This window comes from Phoca vitulina, unplaced genomic scaffold, assembly GCF_004348235.1.
Source record: "Phoca vitulina isolate PV1807 unplaced genomic scaffold, GSC_HSeal_1.0 scaffold6, whole genome shotgun sequence".
In the NCBI taxonomy this organism is placed as follows: domain Eukaryota; kingdom Metazoa; phylum Chordata; class Mammalia; order Carnivora; family Phocidae; genus Phoca; species Phoca vitulina.
The window spans coordinates 15788917-15804564 of record NW_022589709.1 but is presented as its reverse complement, the minus strand read 5'-3'; the positions used below and the strand labels follow the sequence as shown (position 1 = coordinate 15804564).

At 38.8% G+C, this 15648-nt stretch overlaps 1 protein-coding gene across 7 annotated transcripts in view; it reads left to right on the top strand.

Moving 5' to 3' along the window:
- The window catches only part of FBXW11 (F-box and WD repeat domain containing 11), a 122084-nt gene that overhangs the window by 93042 nt on the left and 13394 nt on the right, over positions 1 to 15648 (top strand). For all 7 annotated transcript variants that reach the window (XM_032403707.1, XM_032403711.1, XM_032403709.1 and 4 more), the window contains 5 exons: positions 19 to 109; positions 7566 to 7703; positions 10982 to 11100; positions 12128 to 12377; positions 15055 to 15173. In XM_032403707.1, the coding sequence (XP_032259598.1) occupies positions 19 to 109; positions 7566 to 7703; positions 10982 to 11100; positions 12128 to 12377; positions 15055 to 15173 (717 nt within the window). The remainder of the gene's footprint in view (positions 1 to 18; positions 110 to 7565; positions 7704 to 10981; positions 11101 to 12127; positions 12378 to 15054; positions 15174 to 15648) is intronic.

The window sequence follows — 15648 nt, the reverse complement described above, 5'->3', positions numbered from 1 at the left end:
TTTGTTTTTATTTGCCAGGGATCAGTACCTGTTTAAGAACAGACCTACAGATGGCCCTCCCAATTCATTTTATAGGTCATTATACCCAAAGATTATCCAGGATATAGAGGTAACTTTATGATTTATCTGTTTTATGGGCTCTTTGTGTCTTGTTCTCAACTTTTTATGTTGCCTTAGAGTGTTTTTTGATCTAGCAACATGGAGCTAGTAATTTTTTTTAAGTTGAACTCTTGAAGCAAATGTGTCATAATCAGTGTATAATCTGCAGCCATTCTTCAGAGTAGATAATGCCTGTTTGTAAAAAAATGATCTAACTTTTCTAAAACGTGAAAAACGTCTGCAAGGTTGCCAGTTAATTAAAACCTGAATCCAAAGTCAGCTTTTTATTCTGATTTGATAAATTTTCCAGAATCCAAGGCACAGTTTTTCAGGTCAGCAGTTTTACATTTTGAGCCATCTCGAGGGAACTGGAGAAGGCACAGTCTCAGTTTCCTCTGTAAATTTCCCATAACTTTTTTCATAAAAATGACTCAAATATGATTCTAAGCAATAGTTAAGTGGGTTTTATAGAGCATATTATGCTCCTGGACCATTTTGGATGTGAGTGTAACTTCACCAGACCAGTAAAACTCTGTAAACTTGATGAGAAACATTGGAGATGTTTGATATCATTCATGTGTTCTAATTAGTTCAGTTTTATTATTTAGCTCTTTTCCTTGAACCAGGAAAGACATGCACAGGCATTTCTCATTAACTCTTTCACATGTGTTCTTGGCAGGTCTTGGTTACTTCAGTATTTCCTCCTTGGCGAAAAGTTTAGCCTTTGCTAGGCAGTGCTGTATCACCCATAAAGTTATACTCAGTTTCCCAAATGTGAAGTAATCCTCTCCCCCAGGTGATAGACATAAAAGTTATTGTGCCAAAATTCATTAATGGAGAAACATATGCCTTTTGGGGAGTCCCCTCCTCCCCCTTTAAGGCAGATGTGAACTGATGGAATCATTAGGCTAATGGTAAATCTCAATGTGACTAGAATATCATATTTAAAAAACAAATCCTTGTCTTGAGTAGACAGCTCCCTAAAATGAGCTGTAAAGTAATCTTTTAGGGAAGGCTAAATATATAAAACTTCTGCCTGACAAATCATAAAGTTTAGGAATTAATTGATCCGTTGGCAGTTCAAAACTTAGAATAAATTGCTCCTACAGTGTCGGAGCTGAGACACAGTGTTAACTTGAATCTTAAATTGGGGTGTGTGTGTGTGTGTTTCGGGGGAGAGGGGCTGTCTCTTACTCCGAGATAGTTGTACTCAGATATTGCTTGTGCATATATATTAGAACCTGTATTACTTGCTTTTTTTTTCAACTATTCTTTACAGAGTATCTCTAAATTTCCTTGAATAATTTTAGCAAGTCCTTTGTTATGAGGACAATGTTGAAAGTCAATATTAATAAACGGGAACTCTGGAAGAACTTTGATCAGGCTGAAGATTTTGGTGACATAGATTATTTTATTTAATCCTCATGAATACTGTTTTAATCGATAGTATGAACTCAGTATTCTGTAGCATGATAGCATGTGACACCACCTACCATAACCATTTCCTCAGGCTGAAATAATATTTTAAAGTTAGTGGAGGAGGCAGATGTGAGGGAAATGGAGCTATGGGGGAAAACCCTATTTGATACAAAACCTCTACATCATGGTGGTCTACCCAGTGGTTCTTAAACTGTGGTTTGGGAAAACCCACTGGTTGGCCACAAGAGTCTCCTCCAGATTTTTGTGGGCTAGATCTCTTAGTGTAAGGGATAATGTTTTATACTTTGGTATATTCACTAATAGTAGTAATAATAAAAAATAATGTATCACACATATAATAAGAGTGTTTACTTGTGCTAGATACTTTGTGAAGCATTTTATAATACACTTCATTTAACACTCTGAACAATGCCTTGAAAGGTAGGCCATGGTCTTATTTAAAGTTAAGGAAACTGAAACTTAACAAGGTTAAATAGCTTGCCCCAGAACACACAGCTAGTGAGTAACAGAGTCTGTGATCAACCTTATATTCTTCTGCACTTAATACAGCTTTCTGTATTATGGATCACTGGTACCTCATCAAAATAGAGTTCTTTACCTCTGTTTTGGGAGTATGTTTTACTCTGTCCAGGGTGGATGCACATGTAAAGGGTTGTGTCAGTGATCTATGGATCAAACAAATGGAGACTCAAGGGCTTGGCTCTTGACCATATGGCTGGTATGAAACTCTTATGGCGGAATATAATAATTACAGTACCCTCTTTTGAGCCTTTGCAGTATACCATGAACTGTGTTGGGTGACTTACATAGATTATTGCATTTAATTCTTACAAGGTACATATTATTCCCATCTGTAACAAGGGGAAGCTAAGACTAAGAGAAGAGATGGGAATTTAACTGAGATCTGTCTAGCTTTAGGCTTAGTGTTGTTGTTTGTCATTTTCAAAGTTGGAAAATTCAAGAAGTGAGGGAGAAAGAGGTATGTTGTTGCATGCCTATGGACTTTGCAAGGTGATCTTCTCATCTTTCCCCAGTGGTGTGAGTACTCAGCATCCTTGAAAAAAAGGGTTTGAGTTAAGATAAAATTAATTGGCCTATTTTAGTTCCAGTTATGGGAAAGGTAGTATTTTAAAAGGGTTTTAAGCACATTGCTAAAAGATAAATTACACCCCCTGAATGCTAAGTGGATGTTTGTGCCCCCTGCCCAGTTGCCCATACACAGCTGCAGAGTCTGTGTGGTTACCATGTGCTTTGCAAAGTTGCCAATTCACAACACCTTTTTCTCTTTCTTTTTCTTGCTCTGCTTTGACAGCTCTATTTCATGTACTGGCTTCTGTCATCTGTCCATTCCCAGATTTGACTTTGATGAGCAGATGACCTTGCCCTTCCACAGTGACTTACAGAAATTGGCTAATTTTTAAGAAAGAAGTAGAGAATCTAGCTTAGTGTGGCCAATCCCCATTATTCAGGAAATAAAGATGTGAGAGATGAAGTCTGGGAGAATAAATTAGAATTCTTAGCTTTCTGCGAAAGTTCATCTCTCATGGGTGTTCTTGCCACACAGAGAGAAGAGAGGGTTTAGAGTACCTCTGAGGTGAGAAGGAATTCCTGGAAAGACTGAGGCACATTCCTAAAGGAAGCAGCCATATTTCCTCTACTATCTAGAGTCTCGGTTGTTCTTCTTGTTACTGGTGAGCTTACTATTAGGTGCTTTGCTACAATGATTTAATTTAACCCTCAAATTAATCAAAACTGAGATTCTTAGTCCAAAGCTCATTCTCTTTTCATGCCCCCCCTCTCCCCCCCAGCGTCTCTCAGGAGAGAGATGCAAGTTGTTATAATAGACTCCAGTCAATCAGAATTCTGTCTTGAACTTGGATTTTTTTCTGTTGCCATCTTGGAGTAGTGGCAAACTCTTTCATGTAATATGTCTTTTCCCTCTTTTTATTCACTGGATTAAAGCCTTTGAAGCACTCTCCTTGGAATAGACCACTGGTAAGATGATGGTGTGTTGTATCGCACCTTTTAATAAACCACATTTTATTCAGGGAAAGTGGGGAGCTTTTTTGTGGTTTGCAAACTTGATATTAATATTGTCCTGACCAGAAAATGCTGAAACTTGCCCACCCACCCAGTTGTGTTTAGGCTTCTAAAAATAATGTTATTCCTCCATACTCAGACATCTGTTTTCACTCTATTGCCAATTTAAATGCCGCTGTATACTCTGTGTATCATGGCTACTTTCCCAGTATTTTGAAAATTTGCACAGGGTAAGGGGATTTTACAAGTTCTCAAAAACACGAAATATTCCTCTACAGTAGCCATATCACATGATGTCTGAGTGAAGTGGCAGGTATCTGCATAATTAAAGAGGTACACCTGTGTATGCCCTAGATCCCTGCTGCTGGAGTTGAAGTGGAATTGCGTTGGAAGGCTGAGCCTCTTCCTGGGAATGGTTAGGGAGGGCTCGGGGCTAGCAGCGTTAAGTATCAGCCTAGACCGAGACAGCCATTCCTGACATTTTGGTGAGAAGATTTTTTTTTGGTCATGGCCTACTCCTTTTGGTCCGTGTTCTCCGCAGACAAGGAAGAGCATCACTGCTATCATGTGAGGCACTGTGACGAGCACTTTACATATGTAATCTCACTTGATCCTTAAAACAGTTTTGAGGAAGTAGATACTATTTTTCCCATTTTACAGAGGAGGAAACTGCAGCTCAGACAGTCCCAGCTCATTTGCCAAAGCTGCTAACTGACTTAGGTATTTTCTATACCACAGTGGGCTGTCTTCCATTTTTAAAGGCCTATTTATTTATTTATTTATTTATGTAAAGTTAAATAAATAAGTAAATAAATACCTGGCTTATAAGCATTCTAGTAAGAGTTGAGGTCGTCAAATATGGTGGTAGGTAGTATTTGGGGCAGGCACAGTCAGCAGGAAGTGCTGCTTTCCTTTGTGGGTGGCCTGGGCAATTGAGAAGAGTGAAGTTTTAGGAATTACATGAGATTGGTGTTCAGCAAAACGATCAGCTCCCTGAACTGGTTTAGTGTCCCTTTCTTGGCATTTTGAAACAAACTACAAGTGTTTGGGGATTCAGGAACCTAATAATTTTTTTTAACACAGGCCTAAGTGGGAGCTTCCTAAAATGACCCATGAAGAATTATCTGGCCGTCCTTTGCTTTTAAAATTCAGAATTGTATTTTAGAAAATTAGTCTCTTTTCTGAATGTTGAGAAGCTAAGCCATTTCCTATTTCTTAACTTCCATTCAACTTAGAAGAAGAGCCTGTTACCTAGCAGAGCTTTTGAGAGGTTCCGGCCTCTGCTTCTTGTTTGAGGGCCAGAGATCAAGGGTATGGCTCAGGCTTTCACGTCGGGTGGTGGTTCTCTGTCCAGACTCTCCGGGAATGTGTGCACCCCAGGCTGACTACTGCCTCAGCCCAGCTTGTCTTCAGTCCTCTCTGCTGTATCTTTAGGTTTTTAGGTCCAGTAAAAGACTGTAATCAAGTCACCCAGTTCTAGAAAACATTTTCCAGGAGAGGGGGAGAGCATGTAGGAAATTCTTTTTGGTATGGGGATTCCTCTACTTCCTCTTTTTACATTAAATTATTTTTTTCAGTCTCCCATGTGATAGTTAATATACTTCTCCTTTGCATTGAAACCTATAGAGTAACGAAGCTACTTACTGATTCAATAATATTTTAAAGCGATTGTTTTATAACTAAAAGCAGCTATATGAATTTTAAAAATAATCCAATATATATGTGTAAGATATATTACATAGTCAGCTTTGTAATACTTAGGGTTTATATGGAGTCATGCATTCTGCAGCAACTCTGGGCCCTTGTAGGGTGTGGCCCGAACGAACATCAGTAACCACTGCCAGGAGTCACTGGCCACGAATAAGACTTGTTACCAATACATCTGTCTCCTAAGTCAGCGTTTTCCTGGTATACTTAGCTTGCTGAGGTGGCTCAGGCACTATCTAAAAATATGTTAGTTCTCTAAATGATTTTAAGCATTGAGTTCAGTTTAAGTAAGTTTTTTTTTTTCTGGACCCCTTTTCAAAAAGTTGCTTATACAGGCAGATCTGTTATCTATGTCAGTAGCAGTAGCAGAAGTGGGGTGAATTATTTTCTTTTGTTTGTTTTGGAATGTGCTTTTATTTCTCACATTTTACAAACTTAACTAGAAATGATGACGCTGCCTAAGAAGCTCTGACTTGGTAGCAGCTGGGCAGATGAGCGTTCTCTCGCTCCTCGTGTCTCCATGGCCCCACCTTCATCCCATGGGTGTTGGACATATGTGATTCTGCCCTCTCTCAGGGCTGTACATAGGAGCTCTTTGAGGGCAGGGATTAGATTTCCAGGCTCCTGTGCTAAGTACAAAGACCACAAATGATGGAACATTTTCCTTTTTAGGCATATGTATATCACCATCTCCGGCCTTTCATTTCTTTTTCTGTGAAATGAGGACAATAATTTCGGCTTCAGAGTTGTGATGATTAAATTAGCTATACAATATTTAAAACACATAGCGTAGTGTTACAAAAGCATAGTACCTGGCACATAACATTCAGAACATTTTAACATTTTAGAGCACACAGAAGCATACTGCCTTCAATGTAAGAGGAAATACAGTTTGTTAGAGGTCAGCAGAGCCAGTAATTAAGTGCGTATCGTGAATGAAGTTGAGATTTGTCACTTTTCTCTGGCAAAGCAACTAATAAACTTTTAGCTACTCAGATAACTAACTACTCAGAGATAATCTTTCGAACTGTATCCTGAACTTGGGTGTAACCAATTATTTTAGTCCGGTTTGCCCCCTAATTTCCAGGATTTGGAGTTTACACTTTGGTTTTTCTTAGTAGAAATAGTGTCCTTTGATCCTGAAAATGCCTCATATCCACTACCAAGGGTTAGGTCTTCGAGTGCTCTGGGCATGACCCACTTTCTCATTAAACTTTGCCCCCTGGTGTGAAGCCATAGTACATGGTACATAGCGCTGTTTATCTCATGTAAGTGTCCTACAGCACTTAGAGTTTTAATCACTCATTTGGCGCTCATATGTTATCTGGAATTGTTACTGATCCTATGCTCTATGTTCACTGCCTCAGTAGCTAGGACTATACTTCTTTATAGACACTGCATATTTTAGTGGAAAACATGGACTCCGTGTCAGGAAGAACTGGGTATATTTTCCAGCTAGTCCAGCTACTAGTTTTGTGGTCTCAGGAAATTAAACTCTTTCCATGTTTGCAAAAGGGAAACAATAAGAACATCCTTCCAAGGTTAATGTGTGGATCGTTTAGCCAAATAAACATGTTTAGAGTATATCCAATTCCAGATACCTGTGTGCCTCGAGTGGTAGCTCCCTTGAAAGCAGTATGCTTCCTGTCCTTTTCATCCCCAGCACCTAGCACAGTCAGTATTGTGGAATAATGTAGCATCTCGGTAAATGTTACATGAATGATGAAAGAATGAGAATCCAGGGCAGAAATGTGCCATTCTTATTTTAAGGACCTTTCAGTCTGGTAGAAGATTAAAAGTAGATGCCAAATAAATTTCTTTCTGTAGTAGTTGGCATGTGATGGTTGTTCAATATCTTTTCTCAATGAAGAAGACAGTGCTTTGGATGGATACATAGATTGTCAGTATATGCTTAATGTTGGTGGTTAAAATGTTTTAATTGGCATTAGAGAATGACCCAGTGAGTTACTGTTTATTTGTATGTTTTGGGTGCAAAAGGCATTCTTTAAACATATTGAGTTCTGTCTAGGCTATTTTTTTTCAAACCCAACTCAAACTCATTGGAAATCCTATGACGGTTGCCAGACAGGGAGCATTTGAGAAAAAACACTGTTGGGCTAATGTCTTACTTGGAAAAGAGCATGATTCCTATCCACAGACAGTTATGCAGACCAAGATGGGGTATCTGGTATGCTGTTCCTGGAAGCAACACTAAAGTCTGAAGCCTAATAGAATAGTTGATTCACAAAAACTCATCTGTTTCCTCCTTCTCCCCCTAGACTATAGAATCTAACTGGCGGTGTGGACGACACAACTTGCAGAGGATTCAGTGCCGCTCTGAAAATAGTAAAGGTGTCTACTGTTTACAGTATGATGATGAAAAAATTATCAGTGGCCTACGAGATAATTCTATTAAGGTGAATGACTGTATTTTGTATGTATTATTTTTAGAACTGTGGTTATGTGTTAGACACTGTATCACCGAATCCCTCCGTTTACTCCAGATTGTTTTTTATCTGTTCCACTCCATCTTGGCAGCCGTCAGTGTGGTTCTAAAAAAACTAGAGCCAGAGTATTTCCCTATACTAACACCAGACCCCTGGATTGTCTCACTTCTTATCCTTCTCTAAGCACATTCACATTCTGTATTCTGTGTTTAGGTGCACATTGAAAATATCTCAGTATCACAGGGCTCTTGCTGACTTTGCTAGCTGGTGGAAGTGTTGCTAACTTGCCTGTAAATCAAAGTCATTACCCTTTATGGGTGCTGACAAAGGTTCAGATGATAACACAAAAGAATGATAGAGCAATTTATATTTGTATGTTTTAATTCACTTTTCAATAGATAGTAGATAAACTGGATCATTTCTCTGTGTTTAATGTCTGGCAGCTGATCTGACAGATTTTGTTTTATACTGTTTGTAGCTTATTTTCTCATATTTAAGAAAACATCATGGTTTTTTTTTTTAACTTTTTTTTAAAGTTATAATTTGCATACAGGAAAATTCGCTCTTTTTGGTGTAAAGTTTTATGAGTTTCGACAAGCACAAAAAATTGTGTGACCGTAACAAAAATCAAGATATAAAACAGTTCCATTATCCCCCAAAGTTCCCTTATTCAGCCCCTTTGTGTTTAATTCTTCCCCCTTGGCGCTGGCCTTTTTTTAAAATATTTTTTTTCCTGCCCGTATAATTTTGCATTTTAGAGACTGTCCTATAAAAATGGACTCACTTTTTGAGTCTGGCTTCTTATACTTAGCATGGTACATTTGAGAGTTGTCATTTAGCAATAGTTGATTCCTTTTTGTCGCCAAGTGGTAATCCACTTTATGGGTGTACCTCAGTGTGTTTGTCCATCTACCTGTTGAAGGACGTCCATGTTTCCAGTTTTCACAATTATGAATAAAACCACTATAAATATGTATGCAAGTTTTGGTGAGAATATAGGTTTTCAGTTCACTTGAATAAAAACATAGGAGTGGCATTACTGACTCATGGTAAGTGTATGTATTACCTGCTAAGAAATGGCCAAGCTGGTTTTCAAATTTTATGTTCCTATCAGTAATGAATGAGCGTTCCCCTTTTTATGCAACTTTGGCAGCCCTTGGTATTCTCAATTTTTTTTCCTTTGATATTTGCCATTCTAATAGGTATGTAGACACACCTCCTTTTGGTTTAAATTTACATTTCCCCAATGGTTGATGATAACATGCATCTTTTCTTGTGCTTATTTCCCATCTGTGTATTTGTTGGTGAAGTATCTATTCAGATCTTTTGTCCATTTTTAAAATGGGTTCTTTGTTTTCGTATTATTGAACTTAGAGAGTTCTTTACATATTCTGGATACAAGTCCTTTTTTTTAGGTATGTTTTGCAAGTATTTTCTTCCAGTCTTGTGTTTTCATTTTCTCGAGGATATCTTTCACAGAGCAGAAGATTTTTATTTTGATGAAGTGTCATGTAGCATTTTTTTCTTTTATGGATTATGCTTTTGATGTCATATCTAGGAAGTCTTTCATGGAGCTTTTTTAATCTATAAATTTATGTCTTTCATTCACCAAATTTCAAAAGTCTTTGTCCATTATTTTTTCACATATTTTTTCTGCACCATTTTCTTTCTGTCTCCTTCTGAGACTCTAATTACATAAATGCTAGATCTTTTGATATTGTCTTACATTTTCTCCAATCTTTCCCCCTCCCCGTCTTTTCTGGATAATTTCTGTTGGTCTGTCCTCAAGTTGACTGCGTGCTGTACCTCCTTCATAGAAATTCACAGGATAGAGTAGCATAGAAAGGCTCTGAGAAGGTCTGCAGTAGAGACATCCAGTGTTTCCCGACTTCCAAAACATATTTCACCACAGAACTCTATTTTTATGTCATACTTACTGATAGCCCTGATAATCTGTGGCCACAGGTTAATTAATGTAATTAATAATAATTTTGGCAACTATCCTTTAAGGAATAGATAAGAATGATTTGTAAGGACCTTGTCAAAGTGTAGGCTGGCCATGGGCTTACATTTCATTTACAGTCGATGTATTTCTAAAGAATTCTATTTATAGAGGCATACCATGTTTAATTTAAAATAGGCATGCATTTGATTTATGATATAAACAGTAGAGCAGACGTGTGTTTTAGAGAGATCATCTAGACCAGTGGTTGGAAACCTTTTGTATTTCATTCTGTACCAATCCTGGATCACTAATCACTTTTTCAAAAAAAAAATTTTTTAAAGTAGGCTTTACACTGGGCATGAAGCCCAATGTGGGGCTCAGACCCACTATCCTGAGGTCAAGACCTGAGCTGATACCAAGAGTTGGATGCTCAACAGACTGAGCCACCCAGGTGCCCTACTAATCACTCTTTCAAAATAACCTGTTCTAATAGGTCTTGCTTTTGTAGAAAGATGGTTAAATGTCTGTAGCACTTGTTATATCTTGGCTATTTGCAGTAAACTTGAGGGATGCTGTAAATCATGATAGTATTATTTTACAAGGGAAGAAACAAGTCCACACAATCTATTTTTAACAATCCAATCTTTAAAAGAAAATGATTTCCCATCCCCCATTATATAGGGACAGTATTGAAAACTTGGAAAATACTGGAAAGATCAAAAGGGAGAAAAAGAGCACTCAGAGAACAAAACCAACTATTATTAACATTTTCTTCTCTATTTTTCCTTTTTCAAATATGCATATTGGTTATGTCACTATATAGATGGCTTTTATTCTGGTTTTTAAAAACCATTACTGTAATAAAGCATTCTGTTCTCTCATTAAAAACTTTTCATAGTTTAGTTTGAAATTTTTCTGAAATGTCAAACATTTTTTATTTAAAAATTTTTGTCAATAAACATAATGGGTTAGGGGTATGCATTTTTAAAGGCTCCTAATAGATACTGTCACATTGTTTTCCAGAGGGTGAGCCAACTCTTTTCAGAGTTTAAAAATTCCCTTTATAACGCTGTAAAGTATAATGAGTACGATCGTTAGAGGGACAAAGTAAGCAAAATAGTACATCTATTTTGGAAATTATTCAATATGGCCTCTTCCTTTTTGTCATTTTCCACCTGTTTGAAGTTTAACTGCTCTTATTTACCATAACACAGGTCTGTTTTATTTTATGGTTCAGAGACAAACACATTTATCAGAATGTGATATACTAAATCACTGTTTGTGGTTGATCTTGTCTCAATAGATTTGGGATAAAACCAGCTTGGAATGTTTGAAAGTGTTAACAGGACACACTGGCTCTGTCCTTTGTCTCCAGTATGATGAACGTGTCATTGTGACTGGTTCTTCAGACTCTACAGTGAGGTGAGTGATTTGGCTTCACTGGTCTGAACTTACATATCTTCCATGAGAAGACTGAGATTGCACCCTTTTCTGGGATAAGCACACACATACTTTGTATATGTTTTTGCATGCTGTATTTTCAAAACCACTTTAGGTGTAGGTTTATTTGAACAAAGTAGGCTGGAAAGACCTACTTTTGTTAAGTAGGTCCTATTCCTGTTGCTGTATGTTATAGAGATGGCAGTGTACTTTTCGTATAAAAGCACATTACCTAGTGTTAGACTAGCTTTTTCCTGGGAGACCATGCTCCAGACATTTGAAAAAGTCACCAGCATGCTTAGTATCCTTTCTCGGACTCGGTGCTTTTAGGCCTACTTTTGCCATATAAGCCTGCGTCTTTCCTCCTTTGCTCTGTGTGAACTTGTCCTCTTGGGAGATTGGGTTTACAGAAAAGCTATGACATGAAAGGGCTGCCCCTGAGAACCCTGTATGTCGTGGATGAAGCAGTAGGGATACTGGCTTTGTCCATAAAACAGTTGGGTAAATAGATGAGTGTGGAAATTGATGAGATGTCATGACTTACAGTCTCTAGTTTGCAGTGGATAAATAGACTCAGAGGCCTGTCAAAGGTCAAGAAGAACCTTAAGCTTGGAAACTGTCCTCAGTTCCCCAGCTGCCAAGCCGCCTTCCCCCTGTCATCTCAGACTCCCTGCAGAGACCACCTACTTGAAGAATCATTTTTGTTGTCCTCAACACAAGCTTACAGGCACTGTCCCTGAATACCTAACATTAAATAAACCGAAACCTGGGCAGAGCCAGGATTGGCCTTCCTTTTTTGAAACCCTCTCAGTACTTCTCAGCAAATCAAATAATTGCTTCTGGGGGCTCCTTTTAAGCATGATCTTAGGTGTCAGATCCCAGTCATCAAATACAAGTGAAGCTTACACCTCCCCAGCCTCCTACTAAGAATGGGCCCAGGGTACAGACGCTGGACTCTTTTCCTGGTTGTCTTAACAATAACGCATTGGGCTTTTCTGTTCCCATCTAGAGTCTGGGATGTGAACACGGGTGAAGTTCTGAACACATTGATCCACCACAATGAGGCTGTACTGCACTTACGCTTCAGCAATGGACTGATGGTGACCTGTTCCAAGGACCGCTCCATTGCTGTGTGGGACATGGCTTCTGCCACCGATATCACTTTACGCCGTGTCCTGGTTGGCCACCGCGCTGCTGTCAATGTAGTAGACTTTGATGATAAATACATCGTGTCTGCCTCTGGTGACAGAACCATCAAAGTGAGTGTGTTTTCCATCATAACTCTGCTTACTCCTGTCCCTATTAGAACACAGAGAAAGTAGAGGTGGCTTTTACCAACCTGGTACCTGGCAAGATCTTTATTCTCCTCCATTTGTGCTTGATCCCTTGAGGCAATCCCATTCTCCATGCTTCTGGAATCATAGGCAAGATAGGAGGAAAGGGTCATGGGTCCAGGATACAGAGCGGCCCTCTATTGCATGAAATGACACTGTTGATCACATTTTTAAGGGGAAGAGAACTAACGTGTGGAGTATGTGCTGTGTGCTAGGAGATTTTCATTTCTATGTCACTCCATCTTTTCTAGCACTCTGCTGAGGTAGGTATTGCCTCCATTTTACAGAGGGGGCTCAGAGAGTGAAGAACTGGGCCGACCACACAGTGAGTTAGTGGCAGAGCTGAGATTTGATTTATTCATTATTCACTTAATTTTGAGAACCTGCCATGCCATAGACCCTGGGCTGGATGCTGCAGATACGATAATGAATAAGACACATTCCTGCCTTCAAGAAGCTCAGCGTGTGGTGGGTGGCAGGCATGAGACAAACAGTTGTAGTCTAGGGTGATTCATAGGATGTGGTAGATGCACTGATAGCAGTATCCATATTTTTTAAATTTTAGTTCTGTTTTTATAACAACTTTATTGAGATATAATTCACATACCATTAGATTCACCATTTAAAGCCTGTGATCCAGTGGCCTTTAGTATAGTCACAGTGTCAGCCATCACTAGTTTGAGAACATTTTCATTGCCCTCTGTAAAGACCTCATACCTATTGACAGTCAACCCCCATTCTCTTCTCCTGGTCCCTGGCAGTCACTAATCTACTTTTTGTCCATGGACTTGCCCCTGCTAGACATTTCATATAAATGTAATCATATGATATGTGGCCTTTTCTGTCTGGCTTCTTGCACTTAGTGTAGTGTTTTCACGGTTCATCCATGAACATTGTAGCATGTATTAGTACGTCATTCTCGTTCTAATGACTGAATGAAATTCCATTGTGGATGTACCACGTTCCATTTGTCCACTCATCAGTTGATGAACATTTTGGTGGTTTGCACTTTTTATTTGTTATGGATAGTGCTGCCATAAGCATTTGTGTACAAGTTTTTGCACGGACATAAATTTTCAGTTCTCTTGAAGGTAATTCTGGGTCTAACATTTTGAGGAACTGCCAAACTTCTTTCCAAAGTGGCTACACCATTTTAAAATCCCACCAGCAATGTGTGAGTGTTTGGATTTGGCTCAAAAAACCTTTTTGTAAGCAGCACTAGTTAGCATTCTAGTGTCTAGTTCCTAGCCCCACAAATCACAAAGGTGGCATCAAACTTTAGATTCAGTGGTCTGGAAGCTGGACAAGTAGGGTTTGTATGCCGTCATTGACTCACCGTTCAGTCACAGCAATTGGAACGAGATCACTGCCTGGAAGTCAAGAGGGTTCGGGCCTTTTTACAAAATAGCTGATGCATAATATCAGCCTGGAGAGTTTCTCCATATCCTTGCCAGCACCTGTTATTGTCTGTCTTTTTTATTACCGCCATCCTAGTAATTGTGCGGTGGTATCTCTGGTTTTGGTTTCCATTTCCCCAGTGACTAATTATATTGAGCATCTTTTCAGTGCTTCTTGGCCATTTTTATATCTTCTTTGGAGAAACAGCTATTTAAATCTTTCACTTAAAAAATTGGATTTTTTTTTTATTGTTTAGTTGTAAAAGTTATTTATATGTTCTGGTTACAAGTCCCTTATCAGGTAAATGATTTGCAAATATTCTCTTCTATCCTGTGAGTTCTCTTTTCACTTTCTTGATGGTGTTCTTTGAAGCACAGATGACTTTCATTTTGATGAAGTCCAGTTTATCAGTTTTTTGTATTTTGCTTGTGCTTTTGTTGTCATGTCTAAGAAACCATTGCCTAATCCAGGATCACAAAGATTTACTCCTGTGTTTTCTTCTGAGAGTTTCATAGTTTCAGCTCTCACATTTAGCCCTTTGATCCATTCTGAATTAAATTTTTGTGTATCGTGTGAGTTAGGGGTCCAACTTCATTCTTTTGCATGTGGATATCTAGTTATCTTCTTCAACTACAAATGCAGCTGGTAAAGTAATTCAGGGCACTTTGGTTGCTTTGCATCTCCTTATTTGGCTTGTAATATATTAAGTGTGTCTGTGAACATCTAAGTCTTGCAGATGGTTTCACAAAAGAGGGATTATTTATTCCACATACATAATATTAGGAGTGATGTGTCAAAACAAATGGAGCTGTTCAAGAAACTATGCTGGAAAAGAGGAGGATGTGAAAGGTGAAACTTTTTCACATCAGTTACATTGGATTTGACATGTCAGCTGGCATGAAAACATAAAATCTGGCCCACACTCTTCCTTCTAGGCAAGTGAATGTCTGAACCATCCAGGAGATGTTCTCTTTGTGAATATCTCAAGGTTTGGAGACTTCACAGCTTCCCTCTGTGTTTCATTCCTGTTTTATCACTCCACAGCCAAGAAAACTATATGCTGGCCAATCTGTCCCCCAGCCTCCGAACCATATTTCATAGTCAAGTATTTTGGTCATTCTTAGAAGCTCTGATTTTTTTTAAAAGGTGTATTGTGAGGGGACTTTTCTGCATTTTCTTAAAATATTGCTAATCTGTTCTACAGGTCTGGAGCACGAGTACCTGTGAATTTGTTCGTACTCTGAATGGGCACAAGCGAGGCATTGCCTGTCTCCAATACAGGGATCGGCTGGTTGTTAGCGGATCATCAGATAATACCATAAGGTGGGTAGAAGTTGGTGTGCTGACAGGGCAGGTCGATTTTTGCCATATTTTTGACTCCTCTCCCAGTCCTGATGTTTGAAGGACTCCGAGCCTTTGGGGATACTTCAAATAAGAGAAACTTTTATTAATCTGTTTGGCTCTGCATACTGAAGCGGGTAAACTGATTCCGCCAGTACACATGTTTTAAACATCAGCTCCACCCAAGATCCCTTAATACCAGAAACCCTCAGAACAGAGGACGCTCTAGCCTGATTCTCAACTTTCCCTTACTTATAGCTCCTGTCTCCCTCACTAACAGCTGGGAGGAGTGTACTTTATTTATCTGTCTCGTGCAAAGACTGTGCTACAGAATCTCCACTCTTGTTCTGGCTTGCATTTTATCTCCCTTTTTTCCTTCCAGCACTCAGTGACCTTGCTTTCTAATAAATACGACTATCCTTAAACATTTTATTTATTAAGAACTTCCCTTAGGGGC